We start from the raw sequence: 19,908 nt of genomic DNA on the forward strand, positions 1-19,908 counted from the left end.
TGTTGTTGTTACCTTGTTCTGTCGAGAGAGAGACGACGAAGCCACAAAATGAAGGGTGACATCACCCGGAGCCGTCAGAGTGGCTTGCTCGATCTTCGTCACTTCCGTGTCATCTTGCATTTATCGCAAGGGTCACGCACTATCACGTGAAACATTTAACGGTTGCTTACGTCAAGAAACACCACCGAGTTTCCTGTCAGTGTGGTCGCTCAGCGATCTTCCCCCTTCCCCCTCTTGCCGTCCGCTGCAGCCGAAACCCGTCAATCATGAAAAAGGCAGGATCAAGCTCGAAAGACCGGCTGGCAAAGTCCGGAAACACACGGAAGCGGTCATCTTCCGCTGGTGGGCAAGATAGGCCGACTATCGGCTTACCCGTCGGAGGTGTCAACCAAGCCGCCGCAAACCCTCCAACAGACGAGCCTCAGGATCCGCCGGTCGTGGTTTGGCCCGAATGGTCTGACGCGGAGATAGCAGCAGAGAAGTGGGCGGCCAAGCATGCGTTTGAGGATCCGGAGGGGCTGGGATGGCTGCCACGGTCTCTGCGAGGATCCGTTGACGCGTACAAGCGGCCTGCCGAGCTGGCCCCGGAAGGAACGACGCCGATATGCATACAGGCGTTGCATTTGGAGGACGATGTTTTTCATAGCGCTGCTTCGTCAACGCCTGGGAGTATGGGGTTCAACTTTGGTGCTCTGACGCCGGGGTTGTCACATAACGTCACAAAGCCGTCTACTGCCCATGATACTCATGCGGGCGTTGGGGGACTTGGGACCCCGACCGTGGAGACTCCGGATTCGTTGAATGCTGGGGAGCGCACAGAAGGTGATGCGGACCCATCACCAGTCGACCCCGCGATTGCCAATGATAGTGCTCACAAGACGGGCGGGAGCGGGGACGCACATCATAAATCCGAGCACGGGTCGAAACCACATCCGCCCCAAAATATCTTGGACGAGGAGGCAGTCACCCACAAGCTAGTTGGCGGAACAGGGGACGATGAAAGCGTCGCAGATCACGAGCTGCAAGCCCTCTCAGGAACATCAAAGCTCTTCCAAACTAACCGTCACCTTCTCCCATCGGAACTGATGCGGACGATCCTCTGCAACCTGCACTTCCTGTACGACCAAATAAAGCAATCGCGGGCATCTGGAGGTCCCGGAGCTGCCTCCGTACCCGATGAATACGCACCGTGGGATCACATATACCCAAAGACGAAAGATGGCCTGCCCATGTACAACGTGTCGGGGAAGTATGCGGTCAAGCTCTTTTGGCTGGGCGCTTGGAGGAAAGTGACGGTGGACGATCGGATTCCGGTTGATAGCGAAGGAAGGGTGCTCCTCATTTCGACCCCTGTTGCACATGAGATTTGGCCGATGCTTTTGACGAAAGCGATTCTTAAAGTTGTATCGACGAGGTGAGCCATCTTATATGATTTCATCTTTTTCCTAGCGGTCTCTAATTCCACTATCAACAGCTACAAAGACGGCGAATCAACCTGCGAATTCGGTGAAGTCGACATCTTCCACACCCTCAAAGGCTGGCTTCCCGAAAAGCTCGCCCTCGAAGGGAAACCCTTCAACTCCGTCTGGACCCTCATCTCCGGACTGAATCTCAAATCTCTGCAAACTGGATCCGTTTACCTTGGACCAAACCAGCGGGCAAGCTTCGCGCCCGTACCTACTGCGGCCTCACAGAAAGCTGGTCAGGCGGCGCCGGCGGGTGATAGATCGAATATGCCGTCTGCGCAGGGAGGGAGGGCGGTGCCGGGCGCGCCGGCTGCGACTGTTGGGGGTGGGAAGATCAATGCGCATGTGATTGTTTTGGCGTGGCGAGAAGTTGAGGTGAGTGCCAATGCAGCTCAGAGTGCATTTGCCAGTTCATCCCCTTAAGGTTATCCCTTTGTACTCTTAGGAAGTGACGGATAAGGTGGACATGCACAACATGTCTGGTCCGTTCGGTGTAATCGACATTCGGGAACTCCCGGGCATCATACCTCAACGTCTCATGAAATTGCGGAGTTACTTCAGCTGCGGGTAGGTTTCAGCCCTAGGAGCCCCAATCATATGCTGGTGATCCCTTTTTGACGACATGATGATATGCAGGTTTCGGACCAAGAAGCTGACCGAAGGAAAACCGGGCTCGAAGATAGTGGATGAATCCGCGGATGCTTCTGCCGACGCAACTGATCTATGGATTCCGTACCAGGATTTCCTTCGAACCTTCCGGTACGTACCGTGTACCATATGCCATTTGATCAAGTGCATATGCTCAACGGTGAAACCCCGCTATTTTAGAGCAATTGTTGTGTATCACAGCCCAAGCAGTTTCAAGTTAATGAAAACCATCAACAACATCCCAGATCCATCGAAACCCAGCGACACACTCCGGACACCGCAGCTCCTTTGTAGGTGACTGGTAGAGCGTATAGCGCAAACCTGGACCATGAGCATCGGAGTGCTAAACGATTTATTTCCTCCGAAAACTTAGATCTCTCAGACACAACAAAGGAGCTCCCCGTCCACATCTACTTCGCAACCTACGGCCGCGTCAAAGGCGAGCAACTCGCCCAAGTATCCTGCGTGCTGGTCGAAGAATATGACTGGACAGGCGGCACGGCGTCGAAGAAACCGTTTGCGCTGAAGATGTCCACCAACGCGGCGTTGATGAGCTTTTTCCGCATACCTGCCGGGTACGAGTGAGATTGAGATTCTGTACGTCCTTGCTTATGCAGGTCGCTTCTCTGCCCTTCTGTGCTTTGGCACTCTTCTTCTCGCTTCGAATGGATTTGTGATGTGGTACTTATCGTCCATCACTTTGTTTTTCCATAGCCGGCAAGCCTACAAGTTTATAGTCAACTGCCCAACAGCATATAGTTTGTCAGTGTATGCTCGGGACGGCGAATTCCTCCTCGAAGACGAAGGAAAATACATGACGGAGCGTCTGGACCTCCATGTGAAGGACATCGATGATGGCTTCGCTGCTCAACCTGCGAATTCATGGTTTCTGTTTGTCAAGTACGTACATCCCATTTCCGTTATCATACCGGATGCGCTAACCTCGATCGTATATATCCCACACTCCGCAGAAACGTCATCCGCTTCTCCCAACCCACCTTCCTCGCCGCGTATATCTACGTCCCCGAATACGTCCAATCCCAAACCTGCCTCCGAGCAGTCGACAACGACACCGGCGAAGAAGTGCCCCTCGTCTTCTACCTTCTCCGACCGCAGATATACCACCCCAACAAGAACGGATACACCTTCGTCGCAGAGTGTCGCACATTGACCCCGAAACCGGCTGGGAAGTGGAAACTGAGATATGTCTCAGAGGCGGTCCCGATTTTGGGACCGGAGAAGCCGTTGGAGTTGTGGATCAAGCCGATTGTGCAGGATTTTGATGATGTTTTTACGCCGAATAAGTATAATTTGCTCTTTAGGTGAGTGTGAACTCTGAAGCAACCTGTGCTTGGGGGCGACGATCTCTCATCAACTCTCCTCTGCACCAGATACGTGGTGAAAGTGAAGGACGCACCGACGAACTGCGTCTCTCTGCAGCTTTCGTTTGCCTTCCCGACCGTCTGGGTCAAATTGCAAGTGTTCGACAACGGAGTGGAGATGCACTCGGCACGGGGGAAAGGCGTTGCGACCATTCCAGTTCTCAACCTGGTACAAACGGAAGAACAGATCGTGGCGCCTGCGCCAACGAAGGAGACGAAAGGAAGCGACAAGAAGGGGAAGGATGGTGGGAAAGATGCAAAGAAGGAGGAGAAAGAGAAGGAGAAGGAGAAGATAGATCCGGCGTTGGCGGATGCGGCCGCTGGGGATGTGCCTCCTGCGGTGAGTCATCTCTGGCAGGAAGCATGGCAGATGTACAAAGCTGATCGCGCCCCCTAGCCCAAGCATAGGTACATCATCCAAGGCACCATCGAGGCAACCGACCTCGCAAAGCTGATTGGGACCTCGTCAACGCCGGCGCCCACGGAATCCAACAGACCACCATCTCGCGGACCCAAACCCGCGCCGCCACCAGCCTCATCAGCCAAAAAGAAACGCTCAGCAACTATCAGCGGCCCTTCAGCTGTACCGGCAATCGGGAGCCTGACAGGCTCAGCTGCACTGGGACGCGACGTGGGCATCGGTGGTGGAAGCGCCGGTGGAAGCAGCGCGGACGATAGGCAGACTTACAGTGAGCTTGTATGGCGACTGCGGCTGATATCGACCGACACGGCGTCGCTGGTGGTTGCGCGGGACACGGAGAAAGAAGATCGGTTTCGAGCGGTGAAGGATTCGTGGGAAGCTGCCCAGCAGGGTCGTGCTGCTCGGGCACGAGAGGCACGCGATAGCTACCTGAAGCAGGTAGAAGCGGGGACTGTACGGCCGGTGGTGATCACAGGCGTGGGGGGCGAGAATGTCCCCTACAAGCCATGGACGATTCACGGCACCCGAGCGGCATCTCGGCTCGCGGTCCGGCCACGCGAAAGCAAGTTCGGCTCGTCAGTCAGTATGGCTCGACCGAGCATCGACAATCTCACCAGCATTCATTCCAACGAGGGCACCCCGCCGAGATTGCCCGGTACATCGCGTCCGCCTTCCGCACCGCCGTCCCGCCCCGGCACAGCCTTAACGCGACCTCCTAGAGTTCTAAGCCAGGAGGAGAAAGCGGCACGGGAAGAGGAGCGGCAGATGCAGCACCGCGAGCACGAGCAGTATCAGGACACAGTGCGGAAACTCCGAGCGCAGGACCGCGAGAAACGGTCGCACATGCGGCAGATGTACCTGGACAAGCTGGAAGAAAAGTTCAAGCAGATTGATGCGTTGAAGGAGACGGATCTGTCGAGGAGGGAGGTGTATCGACAGAAGGCTTTGAGGGAGTTTCAGGAGCTTCAGGCGAAGGCTGTGGCTGCGATGGAAGCTGCGGCGCGAGAGTCGGCACTTGCTGCTGAAAGTAGTGCGGAAGCTGAGATTGCTCAAGGCGTTGCGGCGGATAAGGGGCAGCCGAAGAAAAAAGGTACTGGCAAACGGTGACGCGCGAGCGATAGTCTACTTGGAAAACACGCACCATGATTGCTTTTGGCTTTGTGCAATTAGCATTAAGAAAATGTTCATAATGTAAATTGCGCCTTCGGCCCGTACGTTCTTGTCGTGCAGGGACTTCGAGGGCCTTATTCCGCCGGAAAAGAAAACAGGAAGGCGGTAGCTCGTTCCTAATCTTCATTTCCATGCAGGAACCTTCTCCATGTAAGTCCCCGTGTATCCGCTTTGGCTGATGGTGGATAACGCGTACAGCGGACGCGTTATGTCAGCAATTGACCGCCTTTCCGAGCGCCCCATGCGACCATTGTTCCTGGTGTTTCCTTTGCACCCGAGACACTTGTTGACAGAAAAGCCACATTTATCCCATCCAGAAGCGTCCTGAAGAGCATTACAGGGGCGACTTCCCGAGCACGGCGCGCATTTGACCTTGAGCCTTGTACCTTCTTTCTAACATCTGTCGGTCGTGTGCAAGAATTCGAATCCAACCAAACCACCATAGCACGATTGGTTAAACAGTGCAACATGGCAGATTACGCTCGTCAGCCGTCGTTGGCCGCCTCTGGCTCCCGCTCCGGAAGCCTGGAGGGAGGACTCAACCGGTCGCCTAGGTCATCGTCGCGGACCACGCTTGCTCAGCCGGCGCCACTGACCTCGACGCCTTCGATCTGGTTTTCCGCACCGGACTTGCGTTTGGCTCGTGCTGCTGAAGCGGAGTCTACAGAGCCTGAATCACAAGCGCAGCAACGTGCCAGGGCGAAGTTCTTTGATGAACACACCAGCACGGATTTGAGGAGGTGGTGGTTTCCTGTGTTCTTGTCGGAGGAGTTGCGGAAGGGCGCCGTTTTAGGCGCCACTTTGCTCGTAAGTGCGACGAGCGAATGGTATCAGTGCAGCAACATAACTCAGGCCATATGTAATAACACATCCGCCAACAATGCAGGGTGATCCAATCGTCTTGTGGCGTGATGGTGAAGGCACTGCTGTGGTAAGTATTGCTGGCAGTTGATGTTCAAAGGTCCACATCAACAAACTCTGATTACGCGACTCATCACTTCCACCAGTGTCTCGAGGACAAATGTGCCCATCGCAGCACGCCCTTGTCTCTCGGACGGATTGTAGAAGGCCAGCTGGAGTGTGCATACGATGGCTGGCGCTATGACTCCGAAGGAAACGTCACAAAGATACCCGCGCTGCTGCCCGATAGAGATATACCCACAAATGCGTGCGCGAGGCGATATCCTACCGTAGAAACCGACGGGATGCTTTGGGTATGTCTTTACGTCCTTTTCGGATTGTGCAGCGTCGCGTTGTTATTGAACCCTCAAGTCATGTCATGTTGGTTAATAATCGTATTCAAATTGTAGGTATGGCCAGGAGATCCGACTCTGCCGGCGTACGACATCCACGCTCGCTTCCCTCCGATCCTCTCGCCCGGATCCGCATTCGCCCTACGCGCCGCAGTCTCGAAGAAGGTTGCGCGTGGGAGCGATGAGGGGGATTCACTGGATGCAAATGCCAACGCGAATGCTAGCAAAAAGAACCTTGATGATTCGGATGATGAGGGACCGCGTGACTCGTGGGGCAAGGTGTTCACTAGCGTCGTCGACCTCGATATCGACCAGAGCATTCTGCTGGAGAGCTTCCTCGATTATACTCATGTAAGTAGCTCGAAAATTAGCTGAAGCTTGAAGGGTAAGACCCATGCTGAGAATGCCGTTTCTCTGCAGTTGGCATACTCCCACCCGACCCATATGATCACGCATCCGCCACATCCCTCGCCATCTCCGGTGCAAGTCGAAATCAAATTTCTGACTGACGGACCAGGTGTCTTGGCCAACGTAATTCGCCCCACTACCTCCGAAACTCCAGTGGAAGTGCGATTCATTCCACCCTGCCATGTAAGTCTTTAAGAAGCACCTTTGAGCATGGAAATCCGGGCTATAATAACGCAACACCACTCTAGGTCCAAATCTGCACCGACATCAAAGGTCACAAGTTCCATCAGACCATCCACTGCGTCCCTACCCAACCGGGTCAAACACGCGTAATCTATAGACACAGTCGGAACTACTGGAACTGGGTCGACTGGTTGCCTTACGTTGGCACTATGTACAACTCGGCGTGGACGAAGAGGGTGGTCGAGGACTACCGTCTTCTGAAGGGAATGCAAGAGCGTTTAAGGGATGGAGCGAAGCCTTGGTATGTGAATTATGGGCGACGTCGACAGTGAATACCGTCTCATTACTACCACCAAAATCTTGCCCAATAGGAACGCACCGATCCAGGCAGATTTGCTTCCACGCTACTACCGCGAATGGTACAAGCGGTGTATGGTTAAGCCCAACACCTTCTTCTCCACCTTTGCACCCGCCCAACCGCAACCGACTTTGGGCGCCGCCACTGCTCTGCACCCAATGTCCGGCGCTCTTGCTGCCACACATGCGACCTCATCTAGCAGCAACATAACCGCGCAATCCGCTCCAGCGCATCAACAGTTACATCACCAGCATCCAGCAGCCGCGCTGCACACCAACCCTTACGGCGTCACCACCACGCGACCATTCACCATCAATGCGCCTCAGCGATACACATTGGCGCACATTCCCCGCCCGCCGCCCTCACAGTTGGGTATTATTCAGGCGGCGTCCGCTGCTGCAGCTACGGCGGCCGTGGAGGCGACGGGAGGTGCCAGTCGGAGGGGCAGTATCGCCAATCTGGTAGGGGTGACCGGCGTGACTGGCGGTGCGCCGGGAAGTCGGAGAGGCAGCATGATGTGAGTACTGTATACGCTTTTGAACCGGGATCTCATCACACTGTTTCTCAAATACTCTGTTTTGGACCTTGGCCAGTGTGATGCCGCCTGTTTCGGTACCCTCTCTTCACCCGTCCAACCGAGGCGTTGCAGCCTGAGTTAAGCTCGCAGCTGCATTTCCCATCGAGTGAGACTCATCTATCCACGCCGTCGCCTGTTCTACTTTGTTTTACTTTCGCCACTGTCTGCTTCGAGCGTTCTCTTCGCGTTGACCATACGCAAAACGACACCGATCATCTTGTACGAACTTGCCTTCCGCAATTCTCTTCTTCACCCATTCTTCTTCGTTGCATGTTTCTGTTTTTTACGTCATGTGCGCATATGATTTTGCCAAAATTTGAAAAGTGTATCATTATCCTACAACAGAGATTTTATCTATCGAGCTACGCGTAAACGATTCCTCAAAAAGCCCCCCGTTCAAGCCTTGGCCTTCGCCCAGTCGCACTCCCCATTCTGTTTCCACACGCTCCCATCATCATACACCTCCTTCTTCCATATCGGAACTCTCCTCTTCAATTCATCCAAGATCCATTCGGTGGCATGCATCGCATCCTTCCGTTGGGGAGACGAGGTCGCAATGACTACCGAGGCTTCCGCTACTGGTACATCCCCTGTCCGATGTGCTATTCCCACTTTCAGGATGGTGGGATATCGGACGTGGGCTTCTTTGATTATCAGACGCAGTTCGGAAAGCGCCATAGGCTCGTATGCTTCGTAACTGAGAAGCAATACTCGCTTTTTCACGCCGTTCACTGTCGGAGTTCAGACGCTACACATCAATAGGTTTTCCTAAGGTGCAAGACTCTAGGCGCATATCCCTATACGTCCAGCTCCTCTCCCAGTGGTACTTTTGTCTGCTCACCCGTGAAATTATTCCTTGTCGTGCCAGAAAACGTCGATATGGCCCCCGCCTCTTCGCTCCGCACGAAGTCGACAAGCTTCGTCAGGTCGAGTGGTTCCGAGGATAGTTCAACAAGGACGTTCGAGTCGGGTAAGGTAGTTAATTCGGGGACAGGTGCTGGTGCTGGCTCGTGGTCGGCCGACCGTTGGGGACGTCTCGCAGGGAGACTTGGGCCGAAGCTCTCGAATGACATTTGGCCTCTGGAAGGGCGCTAGACTTTTCGGATGGCCTCCGGACGGTTGCTCTGTGTAGAGAAATATACAAACGGCGAAGGAAGGAGGCAGGAATGACCTATGACTACCGGGAATGTGCTGCTCAGTGCTCTTAGGGCTGAAGGCTCTCTGAAGGCTCCATGTTCGAGGTCGCACTCCTCGCATACTGGGTGCTCCATGGGCGTGGTCGGCTGTCGCGCGCGCGATTGTGCCCATCGTGGACATTGGGTTTCGACTGGGTCCTATAGTATGCACCCAGTATGAAGGAGTACGATGCTTGACATGCATATTGTTATCTACATACTCACGGTGCTTGAAGCAGGCAGTTGTCCGTGTGTAAGACCATTTCTCCCCAATTCCGGAACTGGAAAGCAGACAAGAAAGTGCGAAGACTGGCCTGCATCAAAATAAGCTTCACCATACGGTGGCTTTTTGACGAGAGATTACCGTTGCATATCACAACTCCATTCCATTTGATACGTGGCGAAAAAATGTCTGTACATCCAGAAACCTCCCATGACAGGAAGGCCTCAGCAAAGTCGAAGTCCTCACATCATCGACGAGGATCAACAGCCTCCTCGCTGGTATGCCCTTCCAATTCATAGAAAACCCAGGCCACCTTAAGCAAAATTCATGAAGTGTTCTGTCCCACATAGTCGGGGATCTTTCATAATCGAAAATCGTTGGAGAGAACCCATTTCACGAACGAAATTGGGGACTATGAGCTCATCAGCGACATCGGTAAGCACCCAGTCCCTTGGAGCTTCGAGAACGTTCAATCCGAGATCTTGAGACAGAAGGCACTGCTACATTTACATTGTAGGCGGGGTGGATGATATCTCGTACTTGTACCAAGCCAGACACATTCCGACCGGAGATCCTGTGGCCTTGAAATACACAGATCTGACGATATCCCCCGATTATGAGCTGATAGAGGAGTTGATAGTGGGTTGCGGTTCGCAAGTTTGAGATGCGAACCTGCAAATGTTGACGGATGGTTGGGAACTTCCCAACACAGAGAACGGTGAAGAACACGAACCAATGCCATCATCGCAACATCCTTCCCTACTGGACCACGTTCGTCGAGAACGAGCGCATGTGGAATGTGACATGTCCGATGCAAGCAGGTATGAAATCTCTGTCCTCCTACGTACTTCTTCGTTCCTTTGCCGGTTCGCTCACTTTGTGCCGCCCAAGGATCCTTCCGCAACATCATGCGCAATCACTTCCAGGAAGGGTTCAGTGAACCGGTAGTAGCCACCATCCTGCGCGAACTGCTCAAAGCCATTGTATATATGCACGACAACATGCTGATTCACAAGTGAGCTCTCCAGCAGTGCTACCGCAGAACGCCTGATCACATTGCTGAATGGTGTTTTCCAATCAGTGACATCCGCGCCGACAATATCCTCCTCGTGGAACACGGCGAGATCAAGATCACAGGTCTGCGTCAGATGATCTCGTTATCGGAAGGCGGGCAGTACCTCGAGTCTGTGTTTTCTATTGTCGGGGATAACATCGAGTGGGCCGCGCCGGAAGTGATGGCTCAGGTACCACTGAAGTCTTGGGGTTTGTGCTTTATCCAGCTCAGGAGCTGATTTGCTGGAATGCAGAACTCGGTATATGACGAGAAGGCAGACATCTACAGCATCGGCATTACTGCGCTGGAACTTGCGTTCAACCGGACCCCGTTCGACGATTGGCCGCCACTGAAAGTATGTACATCCCCCAATTTCATTGTAGCGTGGCAACCACATTGACAACCACATCACAGGTCCTGCTAAGCAAACTCGAGTACCCATGCCCGTTGATCCCCACCAAGAAAGCGATGAGCAAAGAGTTCTACGATATGGTCTATGCGTGTCTGCATAAAGACCCCAAGCGGAGGTGTGTCACATGTTTCGAGTCCCAACCGCTATTCATCCACGCTGCTAACAAAGCGATCATGAAGACCCTCAGCGTGCGAACTAGCCGACAACGCGTTCTTCAAGCAGGCCAAGAGCACGAAGTTCCTCGAGGCTCAGGTTTTGCAGAAGTTGGAGAGCAAACCTCGGACAGGTGGGTTTGTTGCTTATTGGCCAGAGCTGCTATATGTGATGTTCAACAAACCCTTTGGTTTGCTTAGGTCCTGCGGTATCGCCGGAACAAGGGCCAAGTCCGCCGCTGCCAGTAGAGGATACCACGCCATCAAACCATAGATTGGATGTCGAGGAGCCTCTTGATGAGGAACCTGATGAATAGATGGCGATAATTCCTAGTATGCTTTGCGACAACGTGGCGCGAGTCCGGACCTAATTCCGACGAAAGTATGCGATGTAGAGAACATGAAGGAAGGATGTCATTTAATTGTGTAGATCAACACACGACATGAAACGAACCCCATTTAGGGACCAACAAGGCTAGAAACGTATGCGGAAATATGTGACAGAATGGGGAGGGAAGAGCGAGTGAAGATCGGACTCTCGATCCGGAACCTAATCTATGTACACACGGCGGGTCCGTTGAGATGCCCTCGTGCAGGAACAACATGTACAGCAAAGTCGTTCAGGTATATATAGCCAGACCCGCGAGAAGCATCATCTCCGAGATGCACTCCCAAAAGCCATAGGCAATGAATTCGACGGTCCATTCAACCTGCGCGCGCGTTTGCCCGACTGCAACGGCGGCAGCACAGGCCCCGAGTGCGTATTCGCCGACGTCCCCACAACGCCCGACGCAAACGACCCTGGATTCCCCGCATGCCCCCTGGCGCTCGTATTCAAACCACCCGACACGCGTCTCCTGCCCGTTGGGGACGTGCTGTTAAGCGAGCTATTACTCGTCGAGTGGATGCTGGTCGCGCCCATCCACCGGGTTGGGGAGGTGGGTTGATGCCGATGGGAGAGGGACTCAGCGAGGGAGGCGGTTGGGGCTGGGATGGTGTGTGGGTGGTGGTTGAGCAGCGGACGTTGGGTGGTTGGGAAGTCGCGGGCGGTGAAGCTGATGCTGGGGCGGTGGAAGCCGTTGGACTGGAGGCCGGCGAACAGGGGGTCGATGTGGGGTTGGGAAGCTTTGCCGCGGAGGCGGCCGCCGGGGATGGCGAGGTTGGCGGGGTTGAAGGAGGATTGGGGCTGGGTGAAGGTGGATCGGGGACCTAAGGGATTTGATGCTGCTGCCTGGGAGAACAAGGATGGTGCTTGGGCGAGGTTTAGGGAGTAGTGGTTCCTGGGGGCGCGGTTGGGACTGGCTCGGGGAATGTAAGGGTTTGTCGGTTGAACGAAACTGAGTCCTAGGGAATAAGACACATGAAGAAGATCGTTAGGCTACACTGCAAACATGCTCTTTCCCAAATACATTTGCATTACCTTGCACCTGCAACTGCTTCCCTCGTGTATTTGTCTGCTCAGAGAAGAAGTCCCCAAGGAACGGTGGCGACGAGCGCTTCCCCGGCGCCGTCGGTGACGCATGACTCTGTCGCTGTACGCCATCCTCATCAAAGTCATTCAACAGCAACGACTCGTTCGCCGGCGCATCCATCGCCCCAAGGCTTTGACTCTTGGCTTCAAACCGTACCGCTTCCGCAGTCTTGTGCAGGTTCGCCGGATGGGATCTCGTCACATCCATCTCAACTTGCTCACCAGCCGTCATCTCGGACGCGCGCGGCCGCCGTTGTGGAATCGCATTCGATGGGGCTATCTCCTTTCCTTGTCTTCGACTCTTGATCTGTGGCAGCGGGGAGTGGGTGATATTCTCCGGTTTCGACAGCGCCGGTTCATCCTGCGACCAACCCGAGATGCGCTCATCGGAGAGGTCACGAAGAAGACGGTCCAGGTGCTGCGGGGAAAGTTCGGTGTCTGGGGCGCGATGTATTGGTGGGTCTTTTGTGTGCGCGGTTCCGAAACCACCGATGCCGGGTAATGGGGAGTACATATGCCGGGAAGGCGTGATCTTCCCGTCGCGGTCTATTCTCCCGGGTGCTACCTGCAGGTTGATGGAAGCACGCGATTTCGGTTGTCGCATAACCGTATCTGACTCTCTCCCTCCACCTATGTCATACGGATCGGAAGACGCATTTGTCTGCAAGGATGCATGTGGCGGTGAATATGAAGTTCCGGCAGGTTGCTGTGCCCTCCGATCCCCAGCGCCCGCTGCTGAAGCCGATGATTTCCGACTACCGGGCGCAGGCAACGAGAACGGATGTGCGTTCAGTGAGGCACGACTATGCCGAGGCGAAAGCTTCGACGATGGCGTGGCCCACCGCCCGAACTGGTTCTGATCCGCGTCGTCACGGTTCAACCGTACGCTCTCCCGGTTGGGGCGTTCGGATTCATAGTCGATCTCTTTCCCAGTGGGTGAGCCACCCGCTGCCTCTCCCGTTGCTGCCTTCGTTGCTGTTGAAGATAGCGCGTTCTGGCCTGCCAGCGCGTCCAGTTCGCTTTCTATCAGCATCAGATCGAGCGAGGAGGCCACGGACGCTGTTCGATCGAGGGAGATGCGCGAACTTCTTCGCCGCGCTATGCTCTGCCGTGCGGAGCCTTCTCGACTGCTCACTATTTCTTGCCCCACCGCCGTCCGCTCTTCCAGTGCCTCCTTCGATGGCTGCGCCACTGTCCCCGCCATAGCCAGTTTCGCCATTGGTGTATCCCACATATCCGCAAACCACGGATGCTGCAAGGCCTGTTGCGCCGTCGGTCGGAGATTCGGATCATACCGAAGCATGTCGGCGATAAGCATCAACGCGCTATCGGACGCGTTGGGTATAACCTGCGCCAGAGGGACACTCGGCAACTGCGGAAACCGAAATTTCATGCTCCCGGCTAACCGCAGACCCTCCGCCCACGCCCCGCCACCCGTGATGTGCTGTCGGGGGACTTCAGCTGTCGCCCCGTACTTTCCGGCAAAGGCGCCGTCTGTTCCCATTGCTCTGTTCCCTCCGCTTTCTAACCCTGGGGTGCCTAGGATTTCTACGACTTTGAAGAGTTGGTCCATTTCGGAGGTTCCGGGGAACAGGGGCCGGAGGGTGAATAGCTCGGCCAGTATACAACCGACTGCCCACATGTCGATTGGGGAGGAGTATGATGTGGAGCGAAGAATGATTTCTGGCGCGCGATACCTGCAATGCCCAACGTCAGTGATGTTCTCAGCCGGCACGTTTCCGAGTGATCAGCTTTTACCATCGAGTGCTGACGTATTCCGTATATGGCGGTCGACTTCGAATCTCTCGTGTCAACCCAAAATCAGCCAGCTTCACAGTTGTCCCGGCCATCAGGAGGTTTTCTGCACAAACAAGACGGTGATGAGGACCCAGTTGAATCAGGTAACCCCCAAGGGCTCTTCCTCCTACCTGGCTTCATGTCCCGGTGAAAGAACCCATGCTTATGCATATGCGCGAGACCCAGTAACACTTGAAATCTGCACAGACATTTCCAGCATCAGTCACAACTCGAATCACACTTCAAACACCTTCAAGACGCCGCGCCTCGCCCTGCCTGTCCCTCCAACCAAACTCACATCAAACTCTTAACCTCCGCCTCCGTAAACAAGCTCCCCTCCCGATTCTTCGTATGCTGGTACAGGTTCCCCTCCATGAACTCAAACACAAAGTACAGCTCGTCATGTTCCCTCAGCACCTCCTTCAGCTTGATGATGTTGACGTGGTTGCTCAGCTTGGCCAGCGATTTGACCTCGCGCAGGTTCACCGCTTCGTCCCAGCTGTAGTACTTTTGTTTCATTTTCTTGATCGCAACCTGCGTTGAAAAGTTGGGGTGAGCGATACAGGTCTCAATACCCCCCGTACTGTTGCCCCCCCTCTCATACGTACCGTCTCCCCCGTCTCCACATGTGTCCCCTTCAAAACGACCCCAAACGACCCGTCCCCGATCTGTTTGGCGATTTTGTACTTGTTCATAGCTGAGGGCTGTTCTTACGTCCGAAAGTGGGGAAACCGCGCGGGGGGCTCTCAATGGATGAGGCGCAGGGTGGAGAGCACAGTTTCCAGGTCCAGCCGCCGACTTCCAGTATGCATATGTGGTTCTATGCGTCCTACAACCGAGCTTTTCGCGTCCCCTAGCAGCCCCTGTGCAAAAGTCCGGCGTCTAGAGCGGAGTTTGTGTTTCCCGCAGCCGTTCGACTACCGAAATGTGCTGTTTGCTGTTCGAGGAAAGCGCTCATGGTGAGTTACGTGTAGCATGCCCGTTGACCATTCCCCCGGCACAGCAGGTATTGGCCACGACGCGGGCAAGAAGCTCAGCATCGGCGCAAGCAGAGCATACCCCCGCCGTCGCAAAAGAACCTAGAGGCCGAGTTGTATGTACCTGTTGTTTCCCCAATAGCAGCAGTCGCAGCCATTTTCCACGGTCTGGGGACTGTCTAGTGCTGAGCCAGGCGTTGGCAGGAGCGAAAACACGCCGGGCGGTTGTGGGAAAACGCGTCAGGCAGCCGCGCGCGACGTAACAGGAGTAACAGGCTCAGCAACCCTAACCCCCGCTCAACCCTGCGCTCAACCCACAAGTGCCCAAACACCCAAGTGCAAAAGATGGCAACGTTGGGTAACAGTTGCATTTTCATACCCAATCCCAAGTGTATGAGAACAAGGCATGCACATGACTTCTCAAAAACCCCCGGGGGCCTCCCAAGTCCTCTCTGCCCTCTTTCCTACGTATCCACTGCTCTGAAAACAAACACATAGGCCCCGATTCCCCACCCCCATCTTCCATTTGTAGTCCTACTCGTCCTCCAGATCGGCGGCAGCAGCCGTATTAATCTTTTGCGCGCGGTAGAATTCAGCGACCTGCATTTGTGCATAGCGTGTGTGCGTGTCGTAGGTGTGGGGTGTAAGAGTGGGAACAAAAGCGAGAAACCGAATAGAAAACAAAATGTTGGTCAGTCACTGCTCAAATTCCACACCCCCAGCCTCCTCCACAAAGCAAACAAAGCAAAACCCAACAACGTTCTCACAACCCACCTGCCCAGCATTAGTCGCCTCCTCCGCCTTCTTATCCTCCCTCACCCTCACAAACCTCGGAAACCTCAAACTCACACCCTTGTTCCGATCCACCAGCCCGACCGCCGCATGATGCACAGGCGACACGGACAAATCGGCCGCTTTGACCTCCCACACGGCGTGCGGGGCGAACCACACGTCGGGCGTGAGGTTCGGCGAGTCGGTGTAGCGGTAGTACGACCGCGGGGAGGGGATGATGTGGGGAGTTAGGGTGGCGTGGAGGGTGGTGAGGTCGGATTCGGTGAAGCCTGTGCCGATCTGGGTGCGGGGTTGAAAAAGTGAGTGGGGTGTACGGATGCAGGGAAGTGGACAAACCCCCACCCCAACCGTCAGCACGTCCGTACCTTACAAATACTCTGCCACTCCTCCCTTTCCTCATCATAACACGCCAACAAAAACGCCCCATACACCCCCGTCCGCTTGCCCCTTCCCACATACGCGCCAATCACGCACAGGTCGAACGTGTCGCCTAGCCCGGCGAGGTAGTCCTTTTTCACTTTGAGCCAGTTGCGCGACCGCTTGGAGGGTTCGTAGGTTGAGGTTGTTGTGAGGGTTTTGACCATGAGGCCTTCGCAATTGCCTGTGTGGGGGTAGGGGTGTGGGTTTGCGTATTGGGGGGGGGGGGGGGGGGGGGGGGGGGGATTGGGAATGTGCGTCCGCTCTCGGATGAAAACATACCAACGACAGCCTCATCCAAAAACGTCTGGATCTCCTCGACATCTTTCGACTCCATATGCTTCGCGAGCGCAAACACGCCGGGGACTTCGATGAAATGCTCGATGAGGAGGGCGCGCCGGGTTTGCAGGGTTTCGCCGGTCAGCGGCTGAGACGGGGAAAGCAAAAATGGGGGTTGTGAGCAAAGAATTGCGCGACCCATAAGATGGTGGGTACGCTCTTGACCCTACCTTTCCGTTCAAGTACAACAGATCGAACGCAAACACGCAGACTTGCACCTGCACATCAGCAGCTTGCACGTCCTACGCCATCCCCAATGCAAGTCAACTCAAAATGCCATGAACAATTCCCGCAAAAGCCAAGGCTGTTCAAAACACAAAACTCCCAAACAAGCAGCGCCCCCCCCCCCCCCCCCCCCCCCCCCTTCTGTAACCAACCTTCCTCTTCCGCGTACTCAAAACCTGAAACGGCAAAATACACTGCTTCTCCCGATCCCACGCGACGGCCTCACAGTCCAGCACAAACGACTTCGTGCCTTGCTTAAACACCTGAAAAAATCGGGGTAATGAACTAAATGAGGCCACATGCATCTCTCCAAACAAAAAAAGCGACCACCGGCCAAGGAAAAAGCAAACCTGCGGTAACGCCTCCACAATATCCGGGTACTTGACACTCAGATTCTCCGAATTCCTCGAATACACCATCACATCTCCGCTCTCGATCAGATGGATCTGCGCGCGCTCGCCATCATACTTATACTCGCACGTAAACTCGACGTTCTCGAACCGATTCAGGACGTCCAGCAGGGATTTGGTGGGGTGGGCGAGCATGGGTTTGAGGGGCACGCCGGGGCGGAGTTTGCAGTGGAGCGGGAGGGCGGGGATGCCGTGGGTGAGCATGGCGGGGATGATTTCATCATAGTTGGGGAGTTCGCTGGCGGGCGGGCGGGGAGAGAGAGGGGTGGGGTTTAGTGCCGTTTGGATATGTCGACCACAAATGCGGGCATAGAACAGAAAGCCCCAAACATACTTGTAAACATGCTTCAACGTCGCCGCAGCCTCACTCAACACCGCTGCCCGTTTCTCCTCCCCCATCTTCTCCACCTTCGGATCCGCCAACGCGCCCGCATGCGCCAACGCCTGCAATATACTCTGTTCCGCCAACCCAATCCTCAACTTGCCCTCCAACGATCTGATCAGATACTTCGGCTCGTTATCCTTACACGCAACCAGAAGTTTATTGATCTTGTTGATCTTGAGTGCCTGCGAGGACTGGCCGGTGATGTTGGCGATCTCGCGGAGGGTTTTGAGGACGGACGCGACAGTCAAGGGGGGTGGAGGGAACATGGTCTTCTGATGTCCCCGCCGGGCCTGCGCGACGGTGCCGAGGTCGCCCTGTTCCGCCACGTCCTGCTTGATGCTCTGCGCTGAGAGTCCCGTAGCCTGCGCAACGGCTTTGATCAAGATACTCTCCCCGATCCCCAGCTCCTTGCCCTCGTATTCCGGTCCGATGCGGTTGAGACAGAGGTAGATACACGCGACGAGATCGTCGGGGGATCGCTCGATGACCTGTTTGAGGAAGGTGGTGAGGTAGGCGAGGATCTGGAGGCGTTTGGTGGTGGCGTCGATGAGTTCGAAGGTTTTGCAGAGCGCGGCGTAGGGGACTGCACTGCCCGGTTTCCATTTGAGGCTGCCGTGGGACATGATTGTGGAGGTTTTGTCGATCAGTTTGGCGGTTTCTTTTGTTTCCGCTTTGGTGTCGGGTTTCTCGGGGGGTGTTGCTTTTGTTTCGGCTTTGGAGTCGGGTTTCTCTGGGGGGTTTGCGAGGTTGTCGTCTTCCTCCTCTTCATCTTCTTCCACTGATGAAAAGTCATCGCTTGAGGATGTGTTCAGACCGTGGACCAAACCGGTCTTTTCCGGTCGCTCCTTCGACGGTTTACTATCCGCCATCTTCTCTCCCGCTTCACTGCGCGCAGCCACAGCCACCGGCTTGACCGTCGGCGCCATGTCGATATCAGGCTCCCAGTCGTCACCCTTACTCTTCTCCTCCTTATCCTCATCCGCGTCCACATCTGTCCCCGACTCCGAATCCTCCACTATCCGCCGTTTCTTGACAGACTCGACCTTCCGCGACTCCCCACTCTTCCGTTTCTTCGCTGAGATTTCGCCGCTGGCGCCATTTGTGGTGGCTGGACCGTGTTGCGTGTTCTCTTTGCCTTTGGTCGGGGTTTGGGCAGGGAGGGCTGGTGGTTTGGGTTTTGTTTCTTTGGTGGGGTTGAGGGTTGTAGTTGAGTCGGGGGGGTCCGAAGGGTTGCTATCTTTCTGACTCTGTAAAGGAGATGGTGAGCTCGAATTAACGGGCATACCCTTCAAAGCACGGGGAACAGGGATGTTTACGGACCTCCTGCTCGGGATCTTTGGCAGATGGCGACGACGGCGTCGTTTTGGCTTTTTTCTGAACGGGCTCCGCACCCTTCCCACCAAAGAAGGAACTGCCATTGTGGGTATGTGGGTGAGTTCGAAGTCGTTCCTCTTTCTTCCGACTGTACTTGTTTACGAATTCCTTACCCCAGAGTGGTTTGCTTTTTACCCGCCATTCCTCGACTACTACGATGTAGACGGGGATAGGTAGTTGTAGGAAGTCTCTCACTCTCCCGCTTCTTTAGCAGCTAGCTGAGGACTACAGTACGGCTTGGTATGGGGAGCACACGAGGGAGGCGTTTGGAGGTGGAAAGCCGTGCGGAGCTCAGCGAAAGGGTGCATCCACACATGTGCAAACCGGACACGGAAAAGGAGGGCGTTCGGACATGGTGACTCGCGCAATGGACGGCACCCTCCCGTCAAATGACCGCGTCGCCACGATCCCAGTGTTCCCAACTCATTACCTCTTCCTTGACTGGTTCTCGAATGTCTTTGACCCCGTCTACATCGCATTCGCGGACGAATGCTACGGCAGGAGGCGGGCAGCTACGTGGTATCGCTGAGATGCTCGAGCTGTGTACCGAGATGCCCGCTCAGGAGAGGTTGTTTCAGTCAGGACTATGAGACTATGCATGCTTCTACTGCAATTGCATCGGAGTGTGCTGCAAATGCCTTCCCCAGGTATGCGCTTCCAATCGGAATCCCATACATAACCGACGCAAGGTTCAAGAGGAGCGAAAGTCATTTTCAGATCGGCAGACCGCCTCCGTCCGGAACTTTCCTCGGGGACATTCATTCCCCTTGAGACACTCGACAGGCTTAGACTGATCCCCGAAAACCCTAACCCCAGCCCGAAAAGTCCAAGCCCGATCG

At 55.0% G+C, this 19,908-nt stretch overlaps 6 protein-coding genes across 6 annotated transcripts; 3 read left to right on the plus strand and 3 right to left on the minus strand.

Annotated features, from left to right (window-relative positions):
• Positions 1–186: 186 nt before the first annotated feature.
• On the plus strand, positions 187–5,172 carry EV422DRAFT_619596 (uncharacterized protein). Its single transcript, XM_053074072.1, has 10 exons — positions 187–1,414; positions 1,475–1,841; positions 1,912–2,033; positions 2,103–2,225; positions 2,295–2,404; positions 2,488–2,689; positions 2,829–3,014; positions 3,086–3,436; positions 3,506–3,836; positions 3,894–5,172. Exons 1-10 carry the CDS (start codon positions 267–269, stop codon positions 5,022–5,024), a joined length of 4,071 nt encoding a protein of 1,356 aa, XP_052926343.1. The 5' UTR covers positions 187–266; the 3' UTR covers positions 5,025–5,172.
• Positions 5,173–5,362: 190 nt separating this feature from the next.
• EV422DRAFT_527303 (uncharacterized protein) lies at positions 5,363–8,214 on the plus strand. Its single transcript, XM_053070205.1, has 8 exons — positions 5,363–5,894; positions 5,974–6,018; positions 6,095–6,301; positions 6,398–6,691; positions 6,761–6,931; positions 6,997–7,232; positions 7,303–7,806; positions 7,883–8,214. The coding sequence occupies exons 1-8, from the start codon at positions 5,556–5,558 to the stop codon at positions 7,941–7,943; spliced, it is 1,857 nt and encodes a 618-aa protein (XP_052926344.1). The 5' UTR covers positions 5,363–5,555; the 3' UTR covers positions 7,944–8,214.
• A 75-nt stretch (positions 8,215–8,289) lies between these two features.
• Positions 8,290–8,822, minus strand: EV422DRAFT_488209 (Molybdopterin biosynthesis MoaE; the record flags this gene model as incomplete). The annotated part of the gene is made up of 2 exons (XM_053067417.1): positions 8,290–8,597; positions 8,708–8,822. Coding segments are annotated over 2 exons (423 nt in total), but the record flags the coding sequence as incomplete, so codon positions are not given.
• A 526-nt stretch (positions 8,823–9,348) lies between these two features.
• Positions 9,349–11,367, plus strand: EV422DRAFT_435219 (kinase-like domain-containing protein). The gene is made up of 10 exons (XM_053067201.1): positions 9,349–9,542; positions 9,615–9,699; positions 9,782–9,903; positions 9,977–10,085; positions 10,156–10,279; positions 10,346–10,508; positions 10,572–10,673; positions 10,733–10,845; positions 10,910–11,016; positions 11,084–11,367. Exons 1-10 carry the CDS (start codon positions 9,450–9,452, stop codon positions 11,197–11,199), a joined length of 1,134 nt encoding a protein of 377 aa, XP_052926346.1. The 5' UTR covers positions 9,349–9,449; the 3' UTR covers positions 11,200–11,367.
• Positions 11,368–13,593: 2,226 nt separating this feature from the next.
• EV422DRAFT_489453 (kinase-like domain-containing protein) lies at positions 13,594–14,845 on the minus strand (the record flags this gene model as incomplete). Its single annotated transcript, XM_053067442.1, has 7 exons — positions 13,594–13,767; positions 13,788–13,797; positions 13,883–14,050; positions 14,112–14,214; positions 14,282–14,349; positions 14,449–14,684; positions 14,759–14,845. Coding segments are annotated over 7 exons (846 nt in total), but the record flags the coding sequence as incomplete, so codon positions are not given.
• A 978-nt stretch (positions 14,846–15,823) lies between these two features.
• Positions 15,824–18,318, minus strand: EV422DRAFT_495459 (ATP-dependent DNA ligase; the record flags this gene model as incomplete). Its single annotated transcript, XM_053067816.1, has 7 exons — positions 15,824–16,198; positions 16,285–16,520; positions 16,619–16,763; positions 16,846–16,917; positions 17,053–17,163; positions 17,251–17,548; positions 17,645–18,318. The coding sequence occupies 7 exons, from the start codon at positions 18,316–18,318 to the stop codon at positions 15,824–15,826; spliced, it is 1,911 nt and encodes a 636-aa protein (XP_052926348.1).
• Between the last annotated feature and the right edge of the window lie 1,590 nt (positions 18,319–19,908).

Source organism: Fimicolochytrium jonesii (genome assembly GCF_025526975.1).
Source record: "Fimicolochytrium jonesii strain JEL569 chromosome Unknown EV422scaffold_9, whole genome shotgun sequence".
NCBI lineage: Eukaryota > Fungi > Chytridiomycota > Chytridiomycetes > Spizellomycetales > Powellomycetaceae > Fimicolochytrium > Fimicolochytrium jonesii.

Coding starts and splice junctions, on each gene's coding strand:
- EV422DRAFT_619596 (XM_053074072.1), top strand. CDS start 267: ATGAAAAAGGCAGGATCAAGCTCGAAAGACCGGCTGGCAAAGTCCGGA. Junction 2,226..2,294: donor GATTTCCTTCGAACCTTCCG/GTACGTACCGTG, acceptor CCGCTATTTTAG/AGCAATTGTTGTGTATCACA. Junction 3,837..3,893: donor CTGGGGATGTGCCTCCTGCG/GTGAGTCATCTC, acceptor CGCGCCCCCTAG/CCCAAGCATAGGTACATCAT.
- EV422DRAFT_527303 (XM_053070205.1), top strand. CDS start 5,556: ATGGCAGATTACGCTCGTCAGCCGTCGTTGGCCGCCTCTGGCTCCCGC. Junction 6,302..6,397: donor AAACCGACGGGATGCTTTGG/GTATGTCTTTAC, acceptor TTCAAATTGTAG/GTATGGCCAGGAGATCCGAC. Junction 7,807..7,882: donor AGTCGGAGAGGCAGCATGAT/GTGAGTACTGTA, acceptor GACCTTGGCCAG/TGTGATGCCGCCTGTTTCGG.
- EV422DRAFT_435219 (XM_053067201.1), top strand. CDS start 9,450: ATGTCTGTACATCCAGAAACCTCCCATGACAGGAAGGCCTCAGCAAAG. Junction 10,086..10,155: donor GACATGTCCGATGCAAGCAG/GTATGAAATCTC, acceptor GTGCCGCCCAAG/GATCCTTCCGCAACATCATG. Junction 10,674..10,732: donor ACGATTGGCCGCCACTGAAA/GTATGTACATCC, acceptor ACCACATCACAG/GTCCTGCTAAGCAAACTCGA.